We start from the raw sequence: 25,804 nt of genomic DNA, 5'->3' as shown, positions 1-25,804 counted from the left end.
GTATGTGGGCCACGGGCCGGCGTTCTGCCAGCTCACAGAAAGTGCCACGACTCCACAGACTGTGGCTGTTGCGAGGCATTTAAGCAGTGGGCTGGGGGAGAGAGGTATCTGATAGAAAATTTGAAATAAAGAAGGAAGGACAGAAGAAAAAAAAATCCCTAACAAGCAGAAACAGAGCTTTATTTTTTTCCATCCTTGAGGCTGAGTGCGCCTATCCGAAACAACTGCAAGTAAGGTAAGGTTAGCCAAAGAGTGTGGAAGTCCAGTGGTTTGCTGGCCAGACTGGACTTCGGCTAGGAAGACCGACCCGGGGATGGAGGGATCGCAGCTTCGTTTTAATGAATGAAAGGCAGTAAGAACTCGAGATGTTACAGCGGTGAAAGTCGTGGAAGAGTGACATACGCACAAACTAGCGGAAAACTGTCTTGCCAAGCCGTCCAGCGTTCTTAATTTGTTTAAAATATGGAAAAAAGGTGTCTGGAAGTGCTTCTCAAATTTCAATTCGTGAAATTTAAACTCCATCTTCTAAATATGATCGTGTTATTCAATCACGGTTAGCTGTGGCTAACGCTGTTGTAGTCTTTTTTTATGACTGTAATTTCATAGGCAGATAGCTTCTCTTTGTATGTAGCCATCTATGTGAGCTACATATTTTTAAAAAAAGTTTTTCTCAGTTTGTATAGTCCGATGGTTTCCAGCTATGGCAGCTGAAGTTTCTTTCTTGAGAGAAATGTAGTTTCTGTTTGCAAAATACGTTTTGAGCAAGGAAAAATAACTTTCCAGTATAAAGAGTTTTGAGATTCTTTGGAAGGCGGAGTCATAAAGTTAGCCATACTTAATTTCTCGAAGCCCCATTTGTAATTATTAAAGAATTCATGGGGCTGTAATCCGGGAATATTTGATTACGTGTTCAAAAACGTTGCACGGGCACAGCGGGCTGCTGTTGAGAGCCAGCAGTTAGTTTACGTGTACAATGTCACTGTTGGACAACCCGTTTCATTGAACTGTTTGCGAAAATGTGTCTGCAGCTGTTGGCGTCGAGTCCAGATGTCTTAATGAAACACCCCTTTCTCCATTTTCTGGAGAATAGCTCTCGGATGTTGTATTTTTCTGTTGATACCCAAGCAATCTACAGAGCAAATCAAAACGGCTACTTTTTATCGCCGTTTTTGTTTCATCTGAAATTTTATTTTGCAAACAGAAAATGCAAAAATGTTTTAATATACTACAGCGAAAAGACCAAAAAGTGCTAGAACACTTGCATAATGTTCACTTTTGTCTCATCCGTCTTTGAGGACGTGGTCCCCTTGGAAGATGAGCAAACTTTTCCTCCATGAAGCTGCACTCCTTGCTCAGCGCTGCTTGATTTTAGACCTTGTATGGCGTTTAGATAATGTAATTGCCCTGTAAGCAGTTCGTTGCTGCTGTCGGGAGTGTGGCTGTGGGAATGCCTGTTTTGTGCGAATTGGGCTGCCTTTCGGCCCGTGTAAGCGAACCTGGGTCCGGTTCGGTGCCACTGGGTCCTATCGCCCGTGAGGGTACGGGCTGCTTCGGAGCCAGAAAATTTGTTTTCGAGTTGAGTAATCGATTATTTTGTTACTTATTAAAAGAAAAATAGAGGCAGTACTTACAAAAGCAGCCAGTCCTCTGCCACCAAGAAAAAAGTAAACTTTCCAGCAACATCTTTGCCATACAGTTGTGCAGTCGGTTATACACCTGGATACGCGGGACAAGGTCTGCACTTCAATAGCACACTGATTGCGCTTTTTCTTTAGATAACCGCATACTTAAGTCTTAATCCGCTAGAATTCCTTTCCAGCCATCTGCGTTTGGAGTTGGGACCTTGCAGAATGCATTCGTGTAACTTGAGGGAGGTTAGCGCTCTCTGCCCTGCGTTAGTTGGAGACGCTGGTCTTGTGCTGCAGGACTTCCATGTCTGCCTCCACTGCTGTCGCCTAAATGTTTAATTTTGCAAGTCTTAAGTGACACTGTACACAAAGCTATCCGTTATAGTTGTCTTGCATGATATTCTGGTGGTCTTGCCACCTGTCTGTGGGTATAGGTTGGGTAGGTTTCTCTGTGGGCAGTTGGCCATTCTGAGAATCTGTTCTGAGGTTGTTGTTGATCCACTTTAACTCTTAGGGATATAAGTAATATATAAGTAACGGCGCGGTCTTTGTGTGAATGAATTTATCATGGACACTACTTATTCCATCAGTCCAGTTTACAATCTGCAACTTGTAAGGCCCTCTACTACATGAAGGTTTGATCCTTTACATCTGTTTAAGCAATCTGATTTAAAAGTATACTTGGATTAGGACTTTTCTAACAGTTCTAGTGAAGTAAATATCTTTAGAGTAAAGACTCTGCAGGAAGGGTTGTGGAGGAGCTCTGAGCTGCAGGGAAATGGTGTGAGTTCTTGCTGAGCTCTGTTCAGGTGCTGGGACTACCTCACCTGAAGCTCCTCCCCCAGCAGTCCTGTGGCAGCTCTGCTGGCCAACGCAGGAGGGCTGTGATTGGACGAGCTGCTCCCCAAGGAATCCCTTCAGAATGTGAAAGGGGCGGAGCTTGGAAGTGCTAACATATGTGAAATTTATCGTGTCCCAGAGAGCGAGAGAACAGCCTAACTGTAAATGTGTATGGATGGTCTGTTTTTGTGGATTGAAGTAAACAGGCCAGTCCTTTTTTTAAAACTTTTTTCCAAGTTTAGCTGGCGTAAATGGTTTGGGCTGAAGTCTGTTCTAAGCTTATGAAAGAATCCAGGCTCCCACAATTTGAGTAACAAACTAACAGTTCCTATGGTGATAGGGGAAAATCACTTGCTCAATGCAAACCAAGTTGTTCTAGTTTGTCTAGTTTCTCGTTTATGGGATATTGTGATCTTATTTTGTTTCCCTATTGCCTTCATACTTATCAGTATACGCTTTGGCCGTGGTTGTTTTGTAGGAGACATCCTCTCTTGTTGGTCTTTGAACCCAAAGTGATCACAGTCCTAGATAAGTTGAAGCAAGGCAAAAAGGACAATAAAACTCCGGTTTAAGATTTCACTCTAACTTGTATAGTGCAAGCCATTGTTTGTTTAGCTTCCAGTGAGGAGAGTGGGGTATCTTGCCTGAATTAATACTGGAGCTTCTGTTTCTTTCTGCTCATTGAGACAGCAGTAGCTATCATAGCAGTTCCTTCCTTGTTTTGACTTTGGAGATGCACTTTAATGATCTGTGTGTCTGACCTCTTCCTGACAGGTCTCATTGCACAGTAAATCGCAGGAGATGGATATCTACGACCCCCAGACTCTTGGCTTCATGGTCTTCGGTGGCTTCATGGTCATCTCTGCCATCGGGATTGCCCTGGTCTCCACCTTCTCCATGAAGGAGACCTCGTACGAGGAGGCGCTGGCGAAGCAGCGCAAGGAGCTGCAGAAGACCCAGCCTCCCCGCGTGGAGAAGAAGAAGAAGGACAAGCCCTCAGAGAAGAGAGGCCGCTCCAAGAAGAAGGAGGACAAGCCCAACGGGAAACTCCCAGAGCCAGAGCCCACCCCTGAAGCCAGCGAGACCGTGAGCGAGTCGGAGCCCGAGCCTGCCCCTGTCCCCATGCCCCTCGTGACCCCTGCACCCCCTGCACCCCCTGTGCCGGTTGCCCCCGAGCCCCCAGTCGTAGCTGTGGCTCATGCCCCTGTCCTGGAGCACCAGCCTGCCCCCTCCCCCAAGGACAAGAAGAAGCGAGAGAAGAAGGTGGCTAAAGTGGAGCCCGCACCCAGCCCAGCCTCCGCCTCGGCTGCCACCTCTAAATCTGCCCCCGTGCTGGAGGCCGTGACCAAAGAGGTGCCCGTCATGGCAGTGCCACCGGTGGGTGCCCAGCAGAGCAGCCCAGTGGCTGTCTCATCCCCTTCCAAGAAGACGGAGGCAGTTGCTGGCCATGATGAAGCCAAGCATGATGGGCCTTCCAAGAAGAAAGTGTCCTCCAAAAAGAAAGCTGAGCCACGTGAGTCTTTTTTCCTATTGATAATCCTTCATTTGCATTGCTAAAGGTGACTTTTTGCTGCTGTTGGTTCTCATACCTTTCCAGTTGAGGCACCCAGCTGCGTGGCAGGGTGGTGGTACGCTGGCTCTCCTGGGCCCACCCTGCCCCAATCTGTCACGTGTGCCAAGGGGCCAGGTGCTTTGTCCTTCGTTTGAGGTCTAGTTACTAATTTTATTCCAGTAGCCATGTGCTATGAATCAGAGATTCCATTATTGGTTACAATTTTGCTAAATCAATCTTTTCAAAAATAAAATCACCCCAGAAAAGGTTTAAGTAAGCTACATCTTACTTCCATATTCCTGCTGTCACTCTAAACCTCACAAGTTATTAACGGTCATTTAGAAACAGACACCCTGTCAGACAAGGGGGGGTGGGGTGATCTGATATCAGTAGCAAAAGCAGCTGACTGGTTAATCATAAAGCTGATTGTTATGAAATGTGCCTGGTTTTGAATCTATGGTGGTATTCTCAGATGTGGAATTCCTGTGTAACCATGGGAGATGGTGCTCTTGTGGCAATAGACTGCTCTGTGATATTTCACTGTGCAGGAAACACTTCAGTGTCATTCTGAACCGCAAAGTATAGAAGTAGGATCCGTACTGGGAAGTAGGAAAGGAAGGGGCACAACAGCGTTTTCACTGGAGCATCTTCAGGATCCTTCATCAGCGCCCACAGGCCTGAAGAGGCTCCACAGCTGTGTTTCTCTCCTTTCTGCAGTGTTTCTTTGTAAGCAGCATTGCTTGAATTGGGCCCCAGAGCCCTAGACAGAATTAAAACAAATTTGGATCTTGTTGGTAAGATCATGTATGAGGGGATGTGTAAGAAGGTAAATGAGCTACTGGCATATTCAGTAATTTCGCCGGTTATGGTTAGATAAGATGAGCATACAATAACGGGGAATGTTCTCCCATTGGCTGGTTTCTAGATCAGTGAGATAAACATGGATCTGGACTCTGTCCAGTATAATGGTGGTCAAAAAGCACAGTTTATCCTGTCTGAAGGAATGGATAATTTTCCCTTGAGAATCTTAGTCATGTTCCTTTAATAGTCTTGCTTAAATAGTAAATTTAATTTAGTTAATGCATTTATCTCTTGATTTAAAAGGTAACTGTCTTTGAGTACCATTTAAACATTCAGAGTTCCCTAAACTAAACCTTCTTTAATAAAACAAACATTTTTGTTAAGTAATCATAACACTAACTTATTGGGAAGCTTGGCGTATTCAGGTTTTTGATATCCAATAGTACAAAATACTCTTTTGTGTTGATGGACTCCTTGAAGAAGCAGTGGGGTTGTGGGAATCTGGAACAAGCTGCCCAGCCATGCTGAAGATGTCTAACCACTCTGAGGGATCCTAAATGTCAAATGAGTTACCAGATGGCCTTCTTTCATGTGTAACCATTCTCAGAAAGCAGAGGGGAAGTATATGATGGCCACTATTGGACCAGTTTGCACATGTGTAAGGAATGGGGGTGGGTGGGAAGTTGGATGTTACTTGGGTGCTAGTTTTAGGGAGTCCTTATAGCAATGCTGGAGAATAGAAAAGGCTGGTGTGACGCGGGTGCCGTCAATCAGATAATGATGCCAGCAGAAACTTGTAAAAGGTGTTCTAGATGTGCTTTGCATTAAAATCCATTTTACAAAGCACACACTCCAGTCACATTGGGTCTTTGTCCTGAGTTGCACGATGATGTGGGCATAGCCTGGAGGCCTGCATGCATGAGCAGTGGATTCTGTTGTCAGATTTTGTAGATGCTCCATTGCTTCCTTCACACTCCATCCCCAGAAGGCGAGAGTTCTCTTCTCGGTCTAGACCTGCCATAAATACTGTTGAAAGTGTTACAATTAACTGTGGACCCAGTAAATTGTAAAGTCTAATAGAGGCTATTGTTTTCCCTTCAGAAGGGAGGAGCAGGAATGCTTTTAAATTGTTAGGGAGCCCCATTCTTAATGTGTATGTTTTTCATTTTTTCATCCCTGTGAAGTCCCCAATGTTCACAATGGTTCCTGAAGCCTCTTCACAATTCCATGGTAACTGATGTTCCATTTCTACCAGTTTGAGAGGCTACATCCATTGAAATGCATTGGAGATTGTTGATTTTGTCAAATATCAACAATGAAAGCGAATTGGGAAAGAGTGCATACAGCATACCTTATGATAAAACATTGTAGGTATGTTATAGTTCATGCTTCTTGCTAACTTAGTATAAAATTTTATAGATGGTTATGAATACACTCCTAGATGCAACAAACTGTTTTGAGTTTTTAAGGTTGATGAAAAGATCTTGCTTGAACCAAATAGTCAAATGTTCCAGAGGTCTTTGTGCTCAGCTTCCACATGCTTGGGTGCTGTTATGGGTCAGTAGTTTCGTGGTTGGTTGTCAGGCTGTATTACTGTTTTAAGTGCATCTGTTGGAACTGGAAACTCTGTCTTCACATTACATCAGTCTTGAATTGTAAAATCAAATTCCAGCTCTTTAGCCAGCTACACAGAACAGCTTAAATATTGTACATGTCAAGTATTTAATGGGGAGACAAGGGCATTGAGTTAAGTGCTTCTCCACTCTGTACAATGCCTTTAATTTCTGCTCTACTGTTAAATGCCTTCATTCAAGGTTTTTTTTTTTTAAATTCCAACGTGAATGTAGAAATGCATTGCGTTGCAATTGTTCGGAACTATTCGAGTCAGGTTTCCAATGAGCCAGCTGAGCTGGGGATCTCTTGGATGGGCTGTGTGCACAAGTGTGTGGCTTAGGAGTCCATGAAAGAGCAGTTCTTTTGTGGAGGCAACAGTGGTCTATATTGTGGAAAGGATCCACGTCCGTACTCGCCCTTTCCCTTGGACTGAACTGAAAAGGTGAGTATTAGGACATTAGGGGTTGATATAGGAGTCTTCTGTTGCTTCTGTAGAGGATTAAAAGCCACAATGTGGTAGAGCTCCGTGGTGCTGTGCCAGCCTTGGAGAATCCTGATTATGGAGCACCCATCCTTATGAACAACATGACATGGATCAAGGTATTTCAGGCAACATCTAGAACAAGGTATTTCAGAGGTGAGTTTCCTGTTTAGCCTCTCAGTGCCTTGTGGTCTGGTGTAAATGAGATCCTTGCAGGCACTTGACTATTCAAAGTCTTTGAAAGAGGAAATGATAAAAAAGGAACTCTCATTTTAGAAATAGGTGCAGCACAGTCCATAAATGGTATAAGTCATCAGTAAAGACATCTCATCGGGGATTAGTGAAAAGATGACTGGATTTTGATCATGACTAAATCGCACACTTGGAAGTAGTTTTTAAAAACCCTCAGAGTCCAGTGTTCATTATAAAAATTCCTTGTCTTGTGCTCCATCCTGCATTAACCACATTTGCCTGGTCTGCAGCCATGTGAATGCCTGTAATACGGTGAGTGAGCAGGAGTTTGAGCCTGTCTGCTTCTCCTGCTCTGCAGCAGCTTATAATGGGAAGATGACAGTCTCTCATTGCCTTTTTTGGACTTTCATGTTTTTTTTTTCTTGTTCAGCATATGAAGGGAAAACTAAAAACGCTGCAACAGCATATTTAGCTGGTTTACAATTCAGGAGGGGAAATGCAGTCAGTGGTGCATTCCTGACGTGTTGCATCACTGTGGAGTAAGAGGGCTCGCGATCCCTCTGGTATGTCTTGGGGAGCTGAGCTGCTGAAGCAGGATGGAGGGACGTGTGCCGGGTAGCTCGAGGGCTGTGTGCTGAGGGTGTGGGAGGCAGGGCTCTGGGCAGCTGCTGCACAAGCTGGGAGCTGAAAGCTGTTCTGCCATCTTGGGAACCTTGTGGAAACTGCTGGTCCTCCACAGCTATCCTGGGAGACTGAGTCTGGCTGTTGGGGAGTGGGGGGGGGGGGGTTTGCTTGGAAACATCAGGGTTTTTAATCCATTAGATTCTTCAGGTGCTTGGCCAGGTCCTTGTCCTCCAGGGGATCCCAGCAATCCTGGGCCCTGTGTCTGCATCCCAACATGGGGAAGAAACACCTGGCAATACACTTGCAACCTGACGGCTGTCTGAAATGTTGAAAGTTGAAATTCATAGATTTGCCAAGCAAAAAAAATGCATATTTAACTTATGGTTTTTCAAACCTCTGATTTTAAATTGCCATCCTCCTGCATCTGCATATCCGTTGTGTAATGTGCTGGCGCCTTCTCAGAAACACTTCAGGATTGTAAAGATGGTTTATTGCTTTAAGTACTGTTTATGACTCCTGAAAACAGGCAATGCCCTTTAATCTGCATTAATCATGAGAATGGAAAATGTGTTCTTGTAGTTTGTGGCTCTCGAGCACAGACTGGATTTGACTTCTGCTCTCAGATGGGTGCTGGGAAGGGCCCAGGTCCTGGCTGAGAGCAGTGGAGCTGGAATACATTTTGGGAAGAGTGACTCTCCAGTTAAGCAAAACTTAAAAAAAAATGGCACCCAGAGTTAAGCCCTTTTGCTTTTACAGACTTGCTGTCCTTCACTCTGAAGAAGTTATTGCACTTCCTGGTTGGGTTCTGGAGATGCAATGTAACACTGAGGCTGTATTGCCAGGGACACTATGTATTTAACCCCCTTAACCTCTTTTAGGCCCTTTTAGATAAAACATTCTGATATTTCACAAGGTTCAGGGACTGAAACCCTTTTTTCAAACTTCTGATCTGACAGAGTCTGCATGAGTAAGAAATTACACTCTGCTTAATTTGCTTGGAGGCTGCAGCTCCTACAGCCTTGTCATGATCTCAGCTCATCTGCAGGAATGGCTTTTCTACAAGAGTCTTGCTTCTCACACTTGAGCTGTACGTTGGCAGTACCTGGTGAATGTGTGTCAAATGAATGTTGTTGCCTAGCTTTAAAGATGAGCCAGTTGTGTGGCAGGGGTATTCAACGTGCAAGTCTGAGCCGTTTCACAACAGAAGGAGCAGAGTCTGAAAAAACATGCCCGACTGACGCCTGTGCTTGTCTTTCTACATAATGCCAGCTTCTCCAGCAGGACACTTATATTGGATTCACTTTGGCTCGGTGTTGTCTTCACTGGTCACAGCTCTGTCTGCAAGTGGTCGTCTGTCTCAGTGTTCAACAAAATCATGTCCTGCTCTCCTCTGGAAGCATTTTTCTTGTAGAATGAAATATTTTTGCTGTGTTAGCCCTCCCTGACCTGTCTGTTCTTGATGTTTGGGTAACCTCATTTAAATACAAAAAGGTGTTTTAGACTATTAGACTGGAGCAGCTGCCATGATGCTTACTGTGAAAGCCACTCTATAAATGTAACACTCCCTCTGTAAACCACTTGAGAACCCTCTCCTCCGGGCAAATTACATCAGCACGTTCAGGCACTCTACTGTTGTCTGTTTAGCCGTCTCGGATGAGTGCACACACCAGCATTTACATTAGCTAAAAAAGCACTTGCTTCCTAAAATAGAACTTGCTATAGATGGCTTTAACCCCTTAATGATTTAAGAGTGGCAGTAATAAATGCTGCAACAATATGTGGGAAAGGCTTTCCCCTGCAGGGGATGGGGCTGTAAGAGCTGTTAATTTCATGAATATGTAGAAGTCTCTGCCACCTTCACAACAATAGGCGTGGAGATCTGTTACTGTGGGATGTTTATACCAGTCGCGCTTGGCAGTGCCCTAACAGGAGTGAGGGAGGGCTGTTTGTGCCCTTGGTGCCGTCTCTGGCTGGTGTCGCAGATGGGGCTGGTCCACGCCATGACTTGCTGCGCACTGCCGAATGAGCTCATGATCCGCTTATGCCGCAGCTCACAATCGCAAGGCCTGTCCTCGGAGGAGGGGGCAGAGCTTTGGACCCGTTCTGGTATAAACAAGTTCTCTTGCTGACCTGACCCTCTGGGGCGTCGCAGCCGCTCTTCCTGTTTGGAAAGAGGTTTTAAAAGGCATTTTTATAGAGCTTTTTCCATCCCAGAGGATCTTGAAGAGCTTCACATCTGGAAGGGTCCCCCCCCTCTTCTACTGTGCTTCACACACACCTGCACCTCAGACGTTAACTTTTCCCAGAGTTCTGTCATCTAGTAACAGGGCAGAGAGCGAAGGCTGTATCCATCCAATATAAGGCTATTAAGGTCCGGTTTATTCTGTATGCAAGTTCATATTCTGCTGTTTTCTACCTTATTCCCCACTATCCACCCCTCTCTAGAAATCTCACGCTTGCAGTTTCTGCAGCTTACAGAAGTGTTTATCGCAATGGAGTTGCCTTGTTATACCTGTTGCACCAAGTTAAATGACAGAACTATTGAGCTGTGGAGGCCGGGGCTCAGCCTAGCCGGCCTCTTCAAGGTCTTAGGTGATGATGCAACCGCTTTTTGTGGGGCTAAGGTCGCAGGCAGAGTCGTGCTTGGGAATTAGGGGGAAGTGCGGGACTTATTTCCTTCCTTGCGGGGGGAGGTGTTTCTTGAAGGTGTTTTTGCTCCGGTGTGAAGGGCGGTGTCTGTTCTTGCTCTGCAGCAGCAGCGGATGCCATGGACGCCCCCCTGTACCTGCCCTACAAGACACTGCTGTCCACCGTGAGCAACATGGTGTTCAGCGAGGGAGAAGCACAGCGCCTCATCGAGATCCTCACGGACAAGGCCGGCATCATCCAGGACACCTGGCACACGGTGAGTCCCAGCTCTTGAACAGTGCCCACCGCTTCAACATCGGCCCCTCCTGTGCGCCGGGGGATTGTCGCATCAGCTGCGCTAGACGCATCTCTGCTGCACAGGGGAATGAATCTGTAATTTGTCCTCTGTGTTTATGAAATACCGCTCCTGTTAAGATCTGTTGAAATTATTTTTTTTAAAACCAGCATGCAAGGGGCTTTATAGATTGGTTAGTCTGTAGTCATCACTTATGTTTTATAAAATACAGACCTGCTGTTATGCCAGTATTGACTTCTGTGGAGAATGTGAATAAACCATGTGCGCACCCTGTGTCGGCCAGGTCAGCTGCTAGAATGAGCCATGCAGTTAGTCTTGCAGTGTCTTGCGGTTTTTAAAAAAAACATTTGAGTGGCTAATCAATTGAGGGTATTTTACTGGATCAATTCTGGTGAAGCACCTGTCTCAAAGGTACAAGAGCATGGTTGTCAAGCTCAGAGCCCTGATCGCTGTTTCACATGGGTATTGTTTTCTGTGTTCATATCTAAATCTTCAGTAAGACTTTAGTAAGTTTCTAAAGTCAAATGCTTTTCCTAAAGGTAGTCATTGAGGAAGCTGTAGGAATCTTGTGAGCTGTAGTGTTGAAACATCTCCACACTGGCTCAGATCCTTTGAGCTTTTTATCCCATTGTGTTGAGAAGAGTGAGTGGCATTTTATTTTCAAATGTAGGCCTTCTAAGAAACTCTCTTCAACAAGAGAAACGTCCTGCTTTTTACCAGTTTTTTTAAGCGTTCATCTTGCGTTTGACTTTCTAAGTAGGCATTAAAAAATTTGGGTATGCAATGATACTATGCCCAGGATAATGCTTATCATATGAGAAAATTATTCAAATGAAAGCGATATTTTTAATAACATGGAAATGTGGTTTCCATAACTGAAGAACCAGAAAGTCAGGCTAAACAGGGGTCGTAACTGATGGTTAGCAGGAGGTGCTGTTACAATGATGGTTTTACCTGTTAAATATCCTTTCCCATCTTGTTCCTCGGTCATACTATTAAACTACCTACTAATTCTTCTGGTGACAATTAAATTCCGAGTGAACAGTCAAGGTTCCTCAGTGAATTAGATGTGTGGGTTTGTGTTCCAGGCCCCCACAACACTTTAATAATAATTACTTACACTTTTATATAGTGCTTTTCTGGACACTCCACTCAAAGCGCTTTACAAGTAATGGAGACTCCCCTCCACCACCTCCAATGTGCAACATCCACTTTAGAGAGAGAGATGCCTCCCACTGCCCTTCCCAGACGTGCTACATCCGTCTCCAGTTGTGGCCCTTGGCTCCTGTCCCGTCTTGTGTTTGTAGCTTTCCCCGGGGTGGATGTTGCCAGGATTTTGAAGACTAAGGAGATGAAAAAAGGATTTTTGTGACGTTCTCATTGAAATGAGGAGCTGATCAGGCCTTTGTGTCCTCTTGATGTCACTATTGTCTTCCTGAAGGTGGTAATTAAAGCGTTGCTCTGCTGTTCTAGGCCACGCAGAAGGGGGACCCAGTGGCGGCCCTGAAGCGTCAGCTGGAGGAGAAGGAGAAGCAGCTGTCTGCCGAGCAGGAGGACGTTGCTGCTGCCAAGAACAAACTGCGAGAGCTGAGCAAGGTGAGTGGGCTTACCCGGGGACACATTGTATATCTGCTGTATTGATCTTGCAGAGTCAGGGAGGATATTTGTGTGTATTCTTCTAAAGTAGTTTGAGACTAGAGACCTAGTGAGGATTTTTTCTTCCTGCTTTCAAAACTTTCTGTGCCTGGACTTGAGCCCTGCTTGATGGGTATGGAGAATGCAGAAAGGCTAAAAGACATTTATCACATAATTGTGCAATTGTTTTAACTGTTGAATCAGGTTTCTACTTAAACCAATATGAGTTATTGACGGCCATATTGTGCTCGAAGTTCAAACTACTGCTGCTATAATTTATCTACTGGTTGACTTGAAACCTTGCAAGTGTCTTCACCCTAAAACCAGGTTCAGGCTTGCTCCTGTCATGTTGCTGCGATGGGGGGGGGGGGGGGGTTGATAAATCCTTAACAGCCTTTCACTGGTTTTGGTTTGGGTTGTCGGTAGTGAGCAGAGGGTACCAGTAAGAACCAGTGGACTATTTTAAGGATCTAGGTATCAGGAGCTTTGTGTACCGTCATGAGAAATGGGTTCTAGTGAAACACAGTAGGCCAGCTTGTGCTGTGCGGTTGCGACGTTGTTTCTCCCAGGTGAGCGGTGAGTCCCGTCTATCTCCCTGCAGGAGCTGCATGCAGAGAAGTCCAAGACGGCTTCAGTGGAAGCCAGGCTGAAGGAGCAGCTGAGCTCGCGTGATCAGGAAATCGCTGCCCTGCAGGCGCGCATGCAGGCCAGCTACCAGGACCACGTGAAGGAGACGCAGCAGCTGAACGCCAAGGTCACACAGCGCCTCCCACTTAACTTGAGAACTGTAAGGAGAAACAATTGAAGCCTGTAAATCGAGTTTAAGACCTGCTCTTGTTTTCGTTGTGCAGATTCAGAGCCTGCAGGAGCAGCTGGAGAATGGGCCCAATGCGCAGCTGGCCCGCCTGCAGCAGGAGAACTCCATTCTGCGGGATGCGCTGAACCAGGCCACCAGTCAGACTGAGAGCAAGTAAGCAGGAAGACCCTGGCAGGGAGCACCTCCTTCCTATCCCCTTTTGCAATGTCCCGAAGATCATGCCCCATAGATCAGGATTAGCTTTTGGCCTGAAATGAAATAAAACCAGTTTTAGGATTTAATTAAGATGGAGAAAAAAATATCTGTACTGTCGGTAAGGTAATGAAAGTTGCCAGGTGTGGTTTTTCATGAAGCTGAATTAAGTACCTCCAGGCTGGAATCTCTTGACATGTCATAGTGAGGTGTTAGCTGAGACCTCAGTTTAATAATGATTTCCCCAGTACGCTGGGTTGAGTTCTTTGCCACTGGATTGCCAGCGCTGTCCTCTTTCCAGGCAAAATGCTGAGCTGGCCAAGCTGCGCCAAGAGTGCAGCAAACTGAGCAAGGAGCTGAGTGAGAAGAGTGAGGCCCTGCAGGCTGAAGAGCAGCAGCGCAAGAGCCTGGAGACCAAGGTGGCTGCCTTTGAGAAACAGATCAGCCAGCTGCAGGTGAGCAGGGACTGCACTGCCCTTCGTGAGACTTGGGGGTGAGAACGGGAGGTCAGAGTGCTGTGGCGATGGGATTGCATTTTTCCATCTTTTGCAGCCAAATTGAGACACTCTGCTTGCATCCTGAAAGTTTTTAGGTTATTTTGACGTCTCCCAGATTCTTTGATAAACATTCGTTTGAATTGGGTTCCGCTGGGCTGTGGATTGTGTTGCTGTGCTTGACAGTGAGCCTGTGGTCTGCACTGTCCCCGCAGTCCAGCCAGGCTGACAGCGAGCGCACGCTGCAGAAGCGTCTGGACGAAGTGAGCGAGGAGCTGAGGAAGTCCCAGAGCAGCAGCAGCAGCCTGCAGGGAGAGCTTGAGAAGGCCAATCAAGAGATGGCTTCCATCACTGGTCAGTTCTGTTTTTACACCTTCAGTCCACCCTGCTGTGATTCTCACTGGAAGCCTGTGGGCCCTCAGCCCTCAGCATGTCTACGATAGCTGGTACTCCGCAGCGCATTGTGGGTGCAGGTTGTAGAGCTTTGAACACGCTTGCTAACTGCAATCCACCCAAACCCAGCAGTGCTCAGAAAAGCGTGTGCAGCCATTTGGGTATTTCGGTCACAGCTGACTGAAAACCCTGCCCAGAGTCAGATCAGCTTGATGTCCTGATTACAGATGTGCTCTGGACAAGCACTCTCTTACAAGTTGAGCTGCTTGGCCACACCCCAGTCTTCGGCAGGAAGCCTTTATCTGGTTTCTGCAGGCTCTAGTATTCCACCTTGCGTTGCTTGAACGTGAAATTTGCCTGCATTTCTTTCCGTGCAGCACTCTGAGATGTTGCTGTGGCAGATGTTCAGTGTGAAACTGATCTGTGCTTGGATTTGGAAAAGTACGTAAATGGAGACCAAAAGTAACTGCTCCCTCCTCCTGAACTCCTGGACAATAAAGGCTGTTAAGAACCATATTGGTGTTGTACAGCGCTCCAGGCGAAGGTGTCCAGTGCAGAGGCAGAGGTGAAGGACAGGTGTGCGCAGGTGGAGAGTCTGCAGTCCCAGCTCAGCCAGGTCAGCGTGGAGAAGACACGGCTGGAGGAGAGGATCCTCTCTATCGAGGCCCTGCTGGAAGCCAGTCAGAGGAAAGAGTCAGAGAATGAAAAGGAAATTCAGGTAAAACCCTTGTCCTGCAAAGGCAGATGTGGATTTTGCTGCAGACACTCAAATGACCATGATGGATGTTTAAGATTTTAATCCAAACTTGCCCTGCTGAGAAGGGGGACCTCTGACTTGTGGGGACCTCTGAAGGCCAAGTTTCTGTAAATGGACACAGGCATGTGTGTGCTGTAGTTGAAAGCACACCCCTCCTTTAATTGGTTAATCACTCTTTGGGTCTAAAACGAGCAGAATGAAATCTGCAGTTTGAGTTAGGATGTGGCGTTTGACAGGAAGGCAGTACAACATTAAAATTTTGCATTTCTCAAATCTGCATGATAATAATAATAATAATAATAATAGCTTACACTTATATAGTGGTTTTCTGGACAGTCCACTCAAAGCGCTTTACAGGTAATGGGGACTCCCCTCTACCACCACCAATGTGCAGCATCCACCTGGACGATGCAACGGCAGCCATAGTGCGCCAGAACGCTCCCCACACACCAGCTATCAGTGGGGAGGAGATGGGGATTATTAGGAGGCCATGATTGGTAAGGGCCAATGGGAAATTTGGCCAGGACACCGGAGTTATACCCCTACTCTTTTAGAGAAACGCCCTGGGATTTTTAATGACCACAGAGAGTCAGGACCTCGGTTTTACGTCTCATCCGAAGGACGGCGCCTGTTTACAGTATAGTGTCCCTGTCACTATACTGGGGTATTAGAACCCACATGGACCGCAGGGTAAGCGCCCCCCGCTGGTCCCACTAACACCTCTTCCAGCAGCAACCTAGTTTTTCCCTGGAGGTCTCCCATCCAGGTACTGACCAGGCTCACACCTGCTTAGCTTCAGTGGGTTGCCAGTTGTGAGTTGCAGGGCTATATGGCATGCTGGCATGAGATCTTTTCCTTTTAATAAAAGGATCAAGTGCTCTTCTGAAGTGGATTACAGTCACTAATGATTTGAGAAGCTGCTTCCAGGCTCAGATCGTTTAAGAAGTAAGCTTACTGAATGTGTCCTTTTTTTTTATATTCAAACAGCTCACCAAGGCAGCCGAGATGGAGCAGCTTCAGAGCAGGTACATTTTGGTTTTTATACATTTCATTTTGTTAACATTTTCCATTGATCCTAAAAGACTCTCCTTCTTCAGCTTGAAGGAAAAAGAACATCAGGTTTCAGCGCTTGAGAAAGAGGTTTTCCAGCTCAAAGAGGGACTCGAACAACAAAAGATGAAAAACAATGTAAGTTACCCCTTCTCTGATGGAATCGAGGACACAGCCTGGCACTTCACAGGTTCTGCTTGTATCATAACTGTTATCCAATACAGCTGTGTCTAGATTATCCAGTATTGTTGCATTTCAAACTGTTCTGCCATAGTTCTCCATGTCCCTCGCAGCTGTTGGAGAATGAATGCCTTTTTAAAGCTATTCCTTGTGGTGTGACACTGTAAAACTATTTTACATGTCTGATCAGTTACTCTGCAGACGTTCTGGTAAAGAGAACATGCGGAAGATGGTAAGGTGCCAGGGGTGTCTTGCAGCCAGTGATGGTTACATTTCTCTGAAGCCCTGGTTTGTCACACCGACCTCTCTCCTGCCAGGATCTTCGTGTGAAAAACTGGGAAGCAATCGAAGCGCTGGCATCCTCTGAAAAAATGTGCGAAGAGAAATTGAGTTCTGCTCAGACTGCTAAGGTTAGGAGCCTGAAGCATCAGGTTTTTACCAAGACCACAATGAAGCTAGAGCTGTGCAGCAGGCAATGGAGATCTTGGTCAAGTTTTGCAAACTGTAAGCTGCCTCTTGTCAGAGAGCTTTGCTGCAGCTTTCAGGCTTCGCTTCCTGCAGCTGCACTACCACCTCCTGGCCGCTCAGGAGCACAGCAAGCTGTAGAACCGCTGTCTGAATGGGTGAACAGTGTGTGCAAAGTTGTCTTATAAACAGCTGCATAAACTTTTGCACTCCTGTCAGCTGGTTTATAGAACAGCTGATCTGACATGTTTCTTAAGAAGACCAGCTTTTGCCTGACAATAAACAAGAATATTTTTACGGTTTGCTTAACTTGGCTTGGACATTCTCCAGAAAAGCTTATCGTATAGCGGTCTTCCTTTTTAAGAAATGAGGATGTTTTTAGGGCAATTAAACATTTGAAGGACTTTGGCATCAGAAAAGGTAATATATAGTGACTTGTCTTTACTTTCCTAGTTAACATGATAGAGGTTAATGTTTTGCTTTCTTTAGCTGCAGTATAAGACAGCAATAACTATTTGGGTCATGCTGATGGCATTCCTCACTTTTTCCCTCTACTGTTGAGAAAACTGTCGCGTCTTCTGACCTGCACAGACCACTGTCCCTCGTGTTTGTGCGTTGCATTACCCACAGGGTTCACTGCTGAATATGGGGGGGCCTTATCTGGACCTGCTGCCCTTCCTCTTCCTGAGCACCACCTGTCCATGGAGACAGACCTGGGGTGTTCTCTGCCACTTCACTGCACACCCCTTTACCTGTGTAACTGCTGGGACCTACTTCTCCTCCACTGGCCTGATTCACACATTCTGGGCTCTTGATTTGGACTTTCTGAGAACCTCCTTATGGAGGTTTTGGTGTGTGTACACGTGGATATGTTCTATAGTTCTACTGCTTGCTGAGTTTCACTGGCAAGAATTCGTTTTCTAATCCACTTTCCCTTCAGTGGAGAGCAGAATATTCCAGTGTTTAGTAAATGAAGTTTTTTGGGGAGTCGGTCCTGTTCTGCTTTCTGAGCCCTCTGGCTCTTCCCAGGATGCTGCGGAGCAGCTGCTCAGCCGCTGGCAGACGGAGACGAAAGAGGCACTCCAGATGCTTTTCCCTCAGATCCCTATAGACACAGAGCAGGTAATCAGATCCTCTCCGGTGTCCTGGTTTTGTCTAGTGAATAGGACTTTATCACAGTCAAACTAGGCATCTGTCTCAGCATGCATAGGCTGCAGAGGAACAGGTAAAGGTTTATTCCATACTGAAAGGAAAAAGGGCAACGTTTTGGCTGTGGTGCCCTTTTCACCTGAAATGTCTTTTCCTTTCAGCATGAAATAAACATTTACCTGATCCCTTACCACAGTACATGGATGCAATGGATGTGGGTCTTACTGATGTCAAAGCCCAGGAGCCTTCTCGGCCTGCTGTTGGCTCTCTGTTCAAGTTCCCCACACTTCCATTTGCACTGTGGCTATTTCTAGATGATGCACAGTCTGTCCTGCTGCCTTTCTGCCCCTTTGTTCAACTGCAGACTTTTTCTTTCCCTCCAGAATAACTGGTTACTGGAATTCAAACAGAAAGCACAGGAAGCTCTCAACAAGAAAACAGAATCACCGGTGAGAACCTGCTTTTTAAAAGTTTCATATCAGTCAGGCTCTGAAAGGCTGACTGAAACAGTTACATTTGATGCTGTTCTGCTCCCTTAAGACACATGGCTCTCTTCTGATCTTTTCCCTTGGGTAGAGCCTTTGCATGTAAAATGCACTAATTTAAAGACAGCAGTGGGTGTCGGAAATGGTCTCTCCACACTGTAGAAGCTGCTTGATGTACTTCATCGAATAACTACCACTGCTAATAATGTAGTAGAGCAATACATGCCAAATGACCACCTCATGTTGTACATTCTCTGTATTCTTCCAGAGAACCTGTTGTCATAAGACATTCTTCAGGCACTCAGTAGTAAAGGCATTTCTGTGTTGCCTGAGTTCAAAAGAGTCACAGTTGTGACCAGAATTCTTCTCTGGGTGTCCAGGAACAATTGGCACATGTCTAAGACAGTGCAGACTGGGGTGGGGTCACTGCACAGTATAACATTTGAGCTTTTAACTATTGTTTCAGGAACTCCTGCAGAAGCTGAAAGAGGCAGAGGAGTCTCAGACTACATTACAGGCAGAGTGTGAGCAGTACAGAAGCGTTCTTGCAGAAACTGTAAGTGAAGTTCAAAATGCACTTCAAGTATAGCCATCTGGGTCATGACTCCTGATCTCAATCTCATTTATCTTTGTCTTAAGGTCCAGGAGATCTGTGCAACCTGAGGCTGGCCTGTCTGTGTTCTGATCTTTGCCTTTTGTCTCCTCCTTTGTCAAACCTTTGGTATCAGCTGAGGATAGCTTACCACAGGGTGTGGAGTCTGGAGCAGCAGTTGGCAGGCAGATGCTCCAGGGATCACAAACCTGCATTTTCATGTTATTCCTGCCTAAGACAGGAGATTAAAATTCAGGGTCTGGAATTAGCCACAAAACCTTTAGGTTTTGCCGAAACTCTTATCTGGTCTACAGCAGTTATTTTCACTTTCCTTTATGTAATTTGAAGGACCAATAGCTAGGCTGTTCAAAACCTTCCTCCTAAGTTTCTCTATTACCTGCTCACTTTACAGTAAGTTATGCATGCTGCTGCTTTTGTTACTTTAATGTAGACTTAAGTGAAAAAAGGTTATTAATATTGTGTGTGGTTCTGCAGGAAGGCATGCTGAAAGACCTCCAGAGAAGTGTGGAGCAGGAGGAGCTTGTGTGGAGGGCCAAAATAGCAGAGTCAGAGGAGGAGCTCAAGAAGGTAAAGGGCGGGAAGGCTAGGATGTGTGTTCAAGAAGAGAACTCGACCAAGAAACGGTTTCCATAATGATGTACTCTCTATCCTTTCTGCAGGCACAGGAACAGATCCAGAGTTTGGAGGCGGCTGTACAGAGGCTCAAGCTGGAAAGCCAAAGCACAGAGCAGGTGTGCTACCTAGCAGTGGGGGAGCATCGATCCAGGCCAGTTGTGGCCCTGCAGTGTCCCAGCAGAGGAGGAGGATCTGGAATTGTAGCACCAGTTTATTAACTTGTCACATGAAAGAAATGATCGTTTGAACAAGTGCAGTTGGCCTGGGGTGTCTGTAGGTTTTCCAGATCTCTTCAAATCACTGTTTAAGTGGTCCAACCCAATTCAGACTGTGCTAATTGAGGTTCCCAGCTGCATTGAGGAACAGTTCCTCTTATATTTAGCACCTCAGTATTTTAACTCTTCAGGGGTTGCCTTGTCAAGTGCTTCCAGGCTCCGGTCCTGCAGGGCTGTGATGTTTGTGGGTTTTCATTCCACCTTTGCTTTTCATCATCTTGGTCTGTAGCTGTTAGTTAAGCTGATGAAGAAGAGTCCAGCAGCTTGTGCCCTCAAGGACTGGCATTGTGCAGCCATGTCCTACTCTGTACAGAGTTTTGTGAGGGTGGTAGTCCTAGACCATGGAAATTCTAGGAATGTTGACTTGAAAATGTGCAGTGGTATATGTACACTTTTCATTTCCAAAGTCTTCTTTGCTTAAAGACATTTTTCTCTATAGCTGAAGGAGCAGGTGATGCTTCTTGAGGCTCAGCTAGAGAAGCAGCTGGAATCTGCTAACTCAAACAGTCAGAGCTACTGTGAAGAGGTGGCACAGGTGAGTGTGACCCGAGGAGGTGGTTTTTGATATTGATTGGCATAGTGGGAGTTTTGCGGTAGCGAAGATCTTCTCTTTCAGCTTTCAGAGCAGAATGTTCTCATTTCAATGTTTTCTCTATGGTCCCATGATTTCTGATTTTGTGAGTCTTTTCTGTTTTACAACATCCTGTTGTGTGTTCACAGAAAGCATTGGTTCTATTCTTTTTATTTAGGGTTTGGGGATACCAGTTCAATTAAAGAAATAATTGGTTAGTTTAAGACCTAGTTGGACCACACACTAGGAGCCCTTCTGGATCTGGTGTAGGTGCTGACTGATTATTTTTTCATCCTCATTAGCTAAAGGACTTATTGTCGGAGTCCCAGAGCCAGCTGGACGTGGCCAAACTAGACACACAGAAGCAGAGTGAGGAGCTGGCTTTGGTAGGTGCACCTGTTTGCAGGGCGAAGCCCAGGCTGGGGGCTTGCGTCTATCCCACGATCTGTGGGGAATCTCCAGGTCTTCAGTCCTTGTTTTGGGGGACACAGTGCCACTTCACCACTGTTGCTATTTTTCTCTCAAGTCATGGTGTTGTATTCTGGCTCTGATGTGCACAGGCTCTTTGGAGGACAAAGCTCTGAAGGGTGATCTTACCCATTTCACAGACAAGATCATGCCATGATGAAGAACTGCGAAGGGACATCTGGGCTTTCTTGACTTTCCATACTATTCTGCTGTTTCTGAAAACTTAAAAAAAACTGTACAGGATTGCAGTGGTAAACTGAAAAAATATTTAGTGCAACATTTATAAAAACTTGTCATTAAAAGCAGAGAGTCCTTAAACTAGGAGACCTGAAACGTACTGTGGTGTAGTATTGGGTTTTTATGTTGCTGCTTGTCCAAAAAGTCAGTTATTGTGCCCCTAATGCTAATGCACAGCAGATCAGTTGAAGCGCCAAATTACTTCATCCATTAAATTTAAGGGGTAACTTTTGGGAGACCAGGTTTTACAAACCCAGAGAAGAGTCTACTTGGGAACTGTCATGGCATCTTTAATGACTAAGTAGCCAGGACCTTGGTTTAACATAGGATAGAACATCCAGCAGCTGTTCCTACTCACTTTCCTGGTTGGTTTGCGGATTGATCGAGTACCACCTTCAGGTTCACCAAGGTTCCAGAAGCACACTGGTCCTACTTGGAGGTCTCCCATCACAGGACTGACCAGACCCCCCCCCCCCCCCCCCTGCACAGCCTGTGAAATTTGATGAGATTAGGCTAGAAAGTGGTAACACTGCTCACATTTGACTGAACTTTAAGCCTGCGCATGGATCGGTGTTGAGTTTGACATGAAGCAAGGTCCCCATTGGGCAAACCAATGTTCTGTTTGTGACCCTGTGTCTGAGCCGGGAGTTGGTGCTGTTGGTTAGGTGTGCGTGATGAGTAAGAGCATCCTGTTGCAGGTCAGGCAGCACCTTCGCGAGATGAAGGAGCACATGCAGGACGGAGAGGCAGCTGGGACGCGGGGAGAGGTGCAGCCCAGCCAGGTTAGCGTGCCAAGGCCAAGGGCCATTTGGGATGCGTTGGATAAAGCAGCGCAGTGAAATGCAGTTGCCACTGCAATGTCGACTGCTGTGATCTGATCTCCTTGAGCCGTGATATCCATTCAGTCCAGGGCCAGCAGCTGCATGTTACCACTAACGCATCGACTGGCCGTCGCTGTCTCCCGCTGGCCTTCAGACAGGGCCTGACTCGGGCTGCTGCTCGTCTGAGAAACGTGCTGCATGTGCTTCGCAGACACTGCTAATCCTGGATGTCTGTTTTCTTACCTTCAGCATGGTTGCGTTTTCTCTTCTGTTCTACTTGGTTGCTCCTGTGCTGCACTAGCTCTTGGCTTTCTCTCCAGTTGTTCCCTCGCTCAATCTCTTTGTGCTTTGCAGCGCTTGGACTGATTACTGAATTTGTTTTCTTCAGTTACAGTATAAGCTGACTCAAACCATCGAGAACCTGGAGAGTGAGCAGGCGCTCAGGCAGCAGCTGTCGGAGGAGTTTGAACAGGTACCTGCTCCTTGCTGTCTGCATGGCTGACATCCCTCACATTCCAGCGATTCCTGCTGGTCTGTATGTCCTGCCTTGAGCAAAACAATCTGCTCCCAGGGTTTGGAGCTTTTGTTGGGCTTTAATTGAATGCTTTTCCAGCCTTTGATTCTTTTGTGATGTTTGATTCTGTGCTGTTGTTTCTGGTTTTATCCCAATTAATTTGTAGTTGGAGTGCCTTCCCCCCCCACCCAGTTTAGTAAAACTCTGTTTATCGTGCTCTTCAACACACAGCAGGTATTCCTCAGGCCAGCCTTCTGTTATCACCTGACAGGACTTTGATGCACTTATCTCCCTCTCTCTGCCTCCATGTTAAAATCATGGCCGGGCCAAGGGCAGTGCAGTTAGTGCCACTGTGACCATCTGATGTCGGTTTGCGACCCTGTGGCTGAGCTGGGAGTTGGGGTAGGGGTCTGGACTTGATCTGCAGGTCTACTGGCTGAGGGCTCTTTTTGAGGCTCATCATCATCTTAGGCAGTCAGGAACATCTGCTTAATTGCTTCTGATAAAAGTGGTACTTTATCAGAGAGTGGTAAAAGATGTGTGTCTGGAATGTTTTCACCACTTTTAGGCATATAAGGCGCTGGGTGAAATTTTGAAGGCTTCATGTCCTTGCACCAGGGAAGAGCTACCCATGTTTCTCTGTGGCAGGGCTGCTCGACTGTAGCTCAAGCGTTTTAATGAAGGGTCCAAAGAAACCCTTCATTAAGGGACGTACGTTTTTTTAAAGAAATACCCAAAACTAAAGAACCATCTGGCCTGAGGCTGGGTGAGCTTGGGGACCTGTACATCCAGAAGAAAAACGACTGCTATTCAAGCTGTTTTTGAAATGTACATGGGATTTCCCAGAGCAGATGTTCAGTCACTGTCCGCACTTGTGGATGAGTACAGGCATGCTCAAGTGTTGGTGTGAAGAAATTACCTGTAGGCAACAGGGTGGGAGAAAGATGGTGAGCAAGACTGCTGAACTGCGGAGAGACTAATGTAGTGTTACAACGTTTTACAATCAAATGGCTGAAAGCTAGGTAGAGAAGTTTTCAGACCTAACGTTTCCAGATCTTTCACTGCAATTAAATCCCTTTACCGGTTGTTGCAAGTAATGTGAAAAATTATAATAATTGCTGCTACATAACATTGGTAACTGTCTAGGTGGTGCTAGCAGTAATTGGTGGGTGTAAAACAGAAGAAACTAGCTCTGCTTCCATAAATATTTAAAGGCATTTTTTTAACCACTGTTGGCTCTGAAAGAATCTTGGCTCCAATGATTAAATTGAAGGTGTACCCAACATACTGCACCTCATCCTGTACTGAAGTGTTCATCTCGTACAAGAGCTCTTTGAACTTGATTTTTTTTTTCTTTCCTTGAGGCCCAGAAATCAGTCTCAGATCTGCAGGCAGAACTAGATGCGCTGAAAGTGGCTGGAGAAGCCCCTGTCTCGGACACAGATGATGTCGTGCAATTAAAGGTAACTGGAAACTGTCACAGGTTGGCCTATGAGCACCCAAGACTCCCAGCCCAAAAGATGACCATCATACCCACTCTGTCACAAGAGCAACCTCCTGGCATGAGAGCTATGCACTGCTGACGACTGAGACCAGGGGTGAAGCGCTCATACAGGCTGGTTGATCTCAAGCAGCTGTTCTGCCATTGTAACGGCACTTAACCTCCAGGGTGAACTGCAAAGCAAAATCCCGATAAGAGATTCCTTTTCCTGTTAGGATGGAAGAAGTTACTAGACTGTCATGAAAAGTACAGTGTTACGATTCACTGCAGCTATACCTTATCAAACCAGTGCCCTTGTTTCTAATAAATCCTTACTTATGTGAGAAATGTAAACTGTCCTTCATCTGTGTTGCACAGCAGTTCCTTTGTTAGACAGGGATCAGTTACCTGAATGCACATCATCCCCTGAAAGATGCAAGGAAGGAGCTCTGGAAACGGCAGTTTGAGTTGGATTTGCTCTTTGTCTCTGTGAGTTACAGGAAAGACTGGAGAAAGAGAAGAAGTTAACCAATGACCTTGGACAGGCGGCCACAAAACTGCAGCAGCTCCTAAGGGCCACCCAGGAGCAGCTGGCTAAGGAAAAGGAAACTGTGAGAACACTGCAGGAGCAGTTCCAGGGAGAGGTAATTCATAGCTGTGACCACAAGCACAAAGTAAAACTGGACACTGACATCTGCACCACCCCTCAGTGGAGATTAAAGTTCAGATCCTGCCAAGAGCTGAACAAAAGGCTCTGCTGAACCAATCCCTGTTAAAGGCAGGTCTGAGGTCCTGCGTGGGGTTTGTTTCCATAAAACAGGGGCACTAATGTGGTTCTCTCTTTGCCTTGTGCTCCTCTATTGCCTGGTCACCGCATTTAGATCACAAATCAGTAACGTATGGTATCAACATCATCCATCATCCGATCATGAATAAACACTTTTTACTAGATCAGCTGTAAACCATTAGATGTTTTAGAAGTTCAGTACATTTTGTTTGCTAAACAAACGTTTTCTAAACCTGAAGTTTGTAATAGATTCCAAGTCACTGTTTAATTGTTTTCTCTTTCAGGATAAAAATGAGGGGTTGAAGGAAGGAACTTCTGTTTAAGACCACAAGACCGAAGAAACACTACACTTGCCAAAATGCCTTACAATTACTATAAAATTATGCATTCCTCATCTATATGCTCTTTATTGTACTGTAGTAATGTAAAAATGTTAGAGAACTGAATTTCACTGAGGGAGAAAACTGCAGATACATCCCATTTAGTACTTTATTTTATTCAGACATTCCATTGTGATGATTGTGACTCCGATTTGACCAATTTCCTGTCTGATGCTCACAGATCTCCCAACAGCTCAGTGTTAAAAGGGAAACTGAATGTACGTTTATGTACACCTAATAGTGCAATTTTTTTTGTGTTTTGTGGAAGTTTGAAAGGGGAGGAACATTTAAGGTACACCGATGCTAAGTGCCTCTACACATGTAGCTGGTTACCAACATGAACATGTGAATTTGACAAAGAATAAACTACCATGTAGCAGTCACTTTGTCTCGTTTGGTTTCTTATACACAGCCATTCAAATGGATGTGAACATGAACAGTCATTCCAGAAATTCATACCCCTGATGAAAACCTTTAATTGAGTGAGTTGTGGATTGGATGTCTTGCTTTAACCAGTTTTAAAAAATGCAAAGGGATTTGTCATACATTTGAGAACATAAAGGTTACACTTATTCATGCCTTCATTATGTTAAATTTCTACATTTGTGGAAGTGTAATGTTAGCCTCTAAAGGGTTCTGACTTCCTGGGGTATAAATAGTCTTAATGCATAGAAGTAGCATCAGCATCATGGTGAAGGTAGGAGAGCTCCTGGAAGATTCCAAGTAGTTTCTGACCTCCACAGGCTTTTC

General features: G+C 45.7%; 1 protein-coding gene across 5 annotated transcripts; it reads left to right on the top strand.

The window, feature by feature from the left end:
• LOC148645929 (ribosome-binding protein 1-like) lies at positions 1-25,437 on the top strand. Of its 5 annotated transcripts, none has more exons than XM_088610723.1 (24): positions 1-235; positions 3,243-3,981; positions 10,489-10,637; positions 12,150-12,272; positions 12,913-13,065; positions 13,163-13,281; positions 13,622-13,775; positions 14,030-14,168; positions 14,738-14,925; positions 15,952-15,989; positions 16,062-16,152; positions 16,512-16,604; positions 17,689-17,781; positions 18,192-18,257; positions 18,760-18,849; positions 19,381-19,473; positions 19,566-19,637; positions 20,236-20,331; positions 20,670-20,753; positions 21,771-21,854; positions 22,282-22,365; positions 23,772-23,870; positions 24,382-24,531; positions 24,959-25,437. In XM_088610723.1, exons 2-24 carry the CDS (start codon positions 3,270-3,272, stop codon positions 24,995-24,997), a joined length of 3,009 nt encoding a protein of 1,002 aa, XP_088466849.1. In that variant the 5' UTR covers positions 1-235; positions 3,243-3,269; the 3' UTR covers positions 24,998-25,437. The 5 variants fall into 5 exon arrangements, with proteins under 5 accessions (XP_088466849.1, XP_088466850.1, XP_088466848.1 ...); XM_088610724.1 differs by having other exon boundaries at positions 10,486-10,637; positions 24,388-24,531; XM_088610722.1 differs by having other exon boundaries at positions 10,486-10,637.
• The last annotated feature ends 367 nt before the right edge of the window (positions 25,438-25,804 follow it).

This window comes from Lepisosteus platostomus, chromosome 17 (genome assembly GCF_059453375.1).
Source record: "Lepisosteus platostomus isolate fLepPlt1 chromosome 17, fLepPlt1.hap1, whole genome shotgun sequence".
NCBI classification, from domain to species: Eukaryota; Metazoa; Chordata; class Actinopteri; order Semionotiformes; family Lepisosteidae; genus Lepisosteus; species Lepisosteus platostomus.
This window is presented reverse-complemented; position numbering and strand designations above follow the sequence as displayed.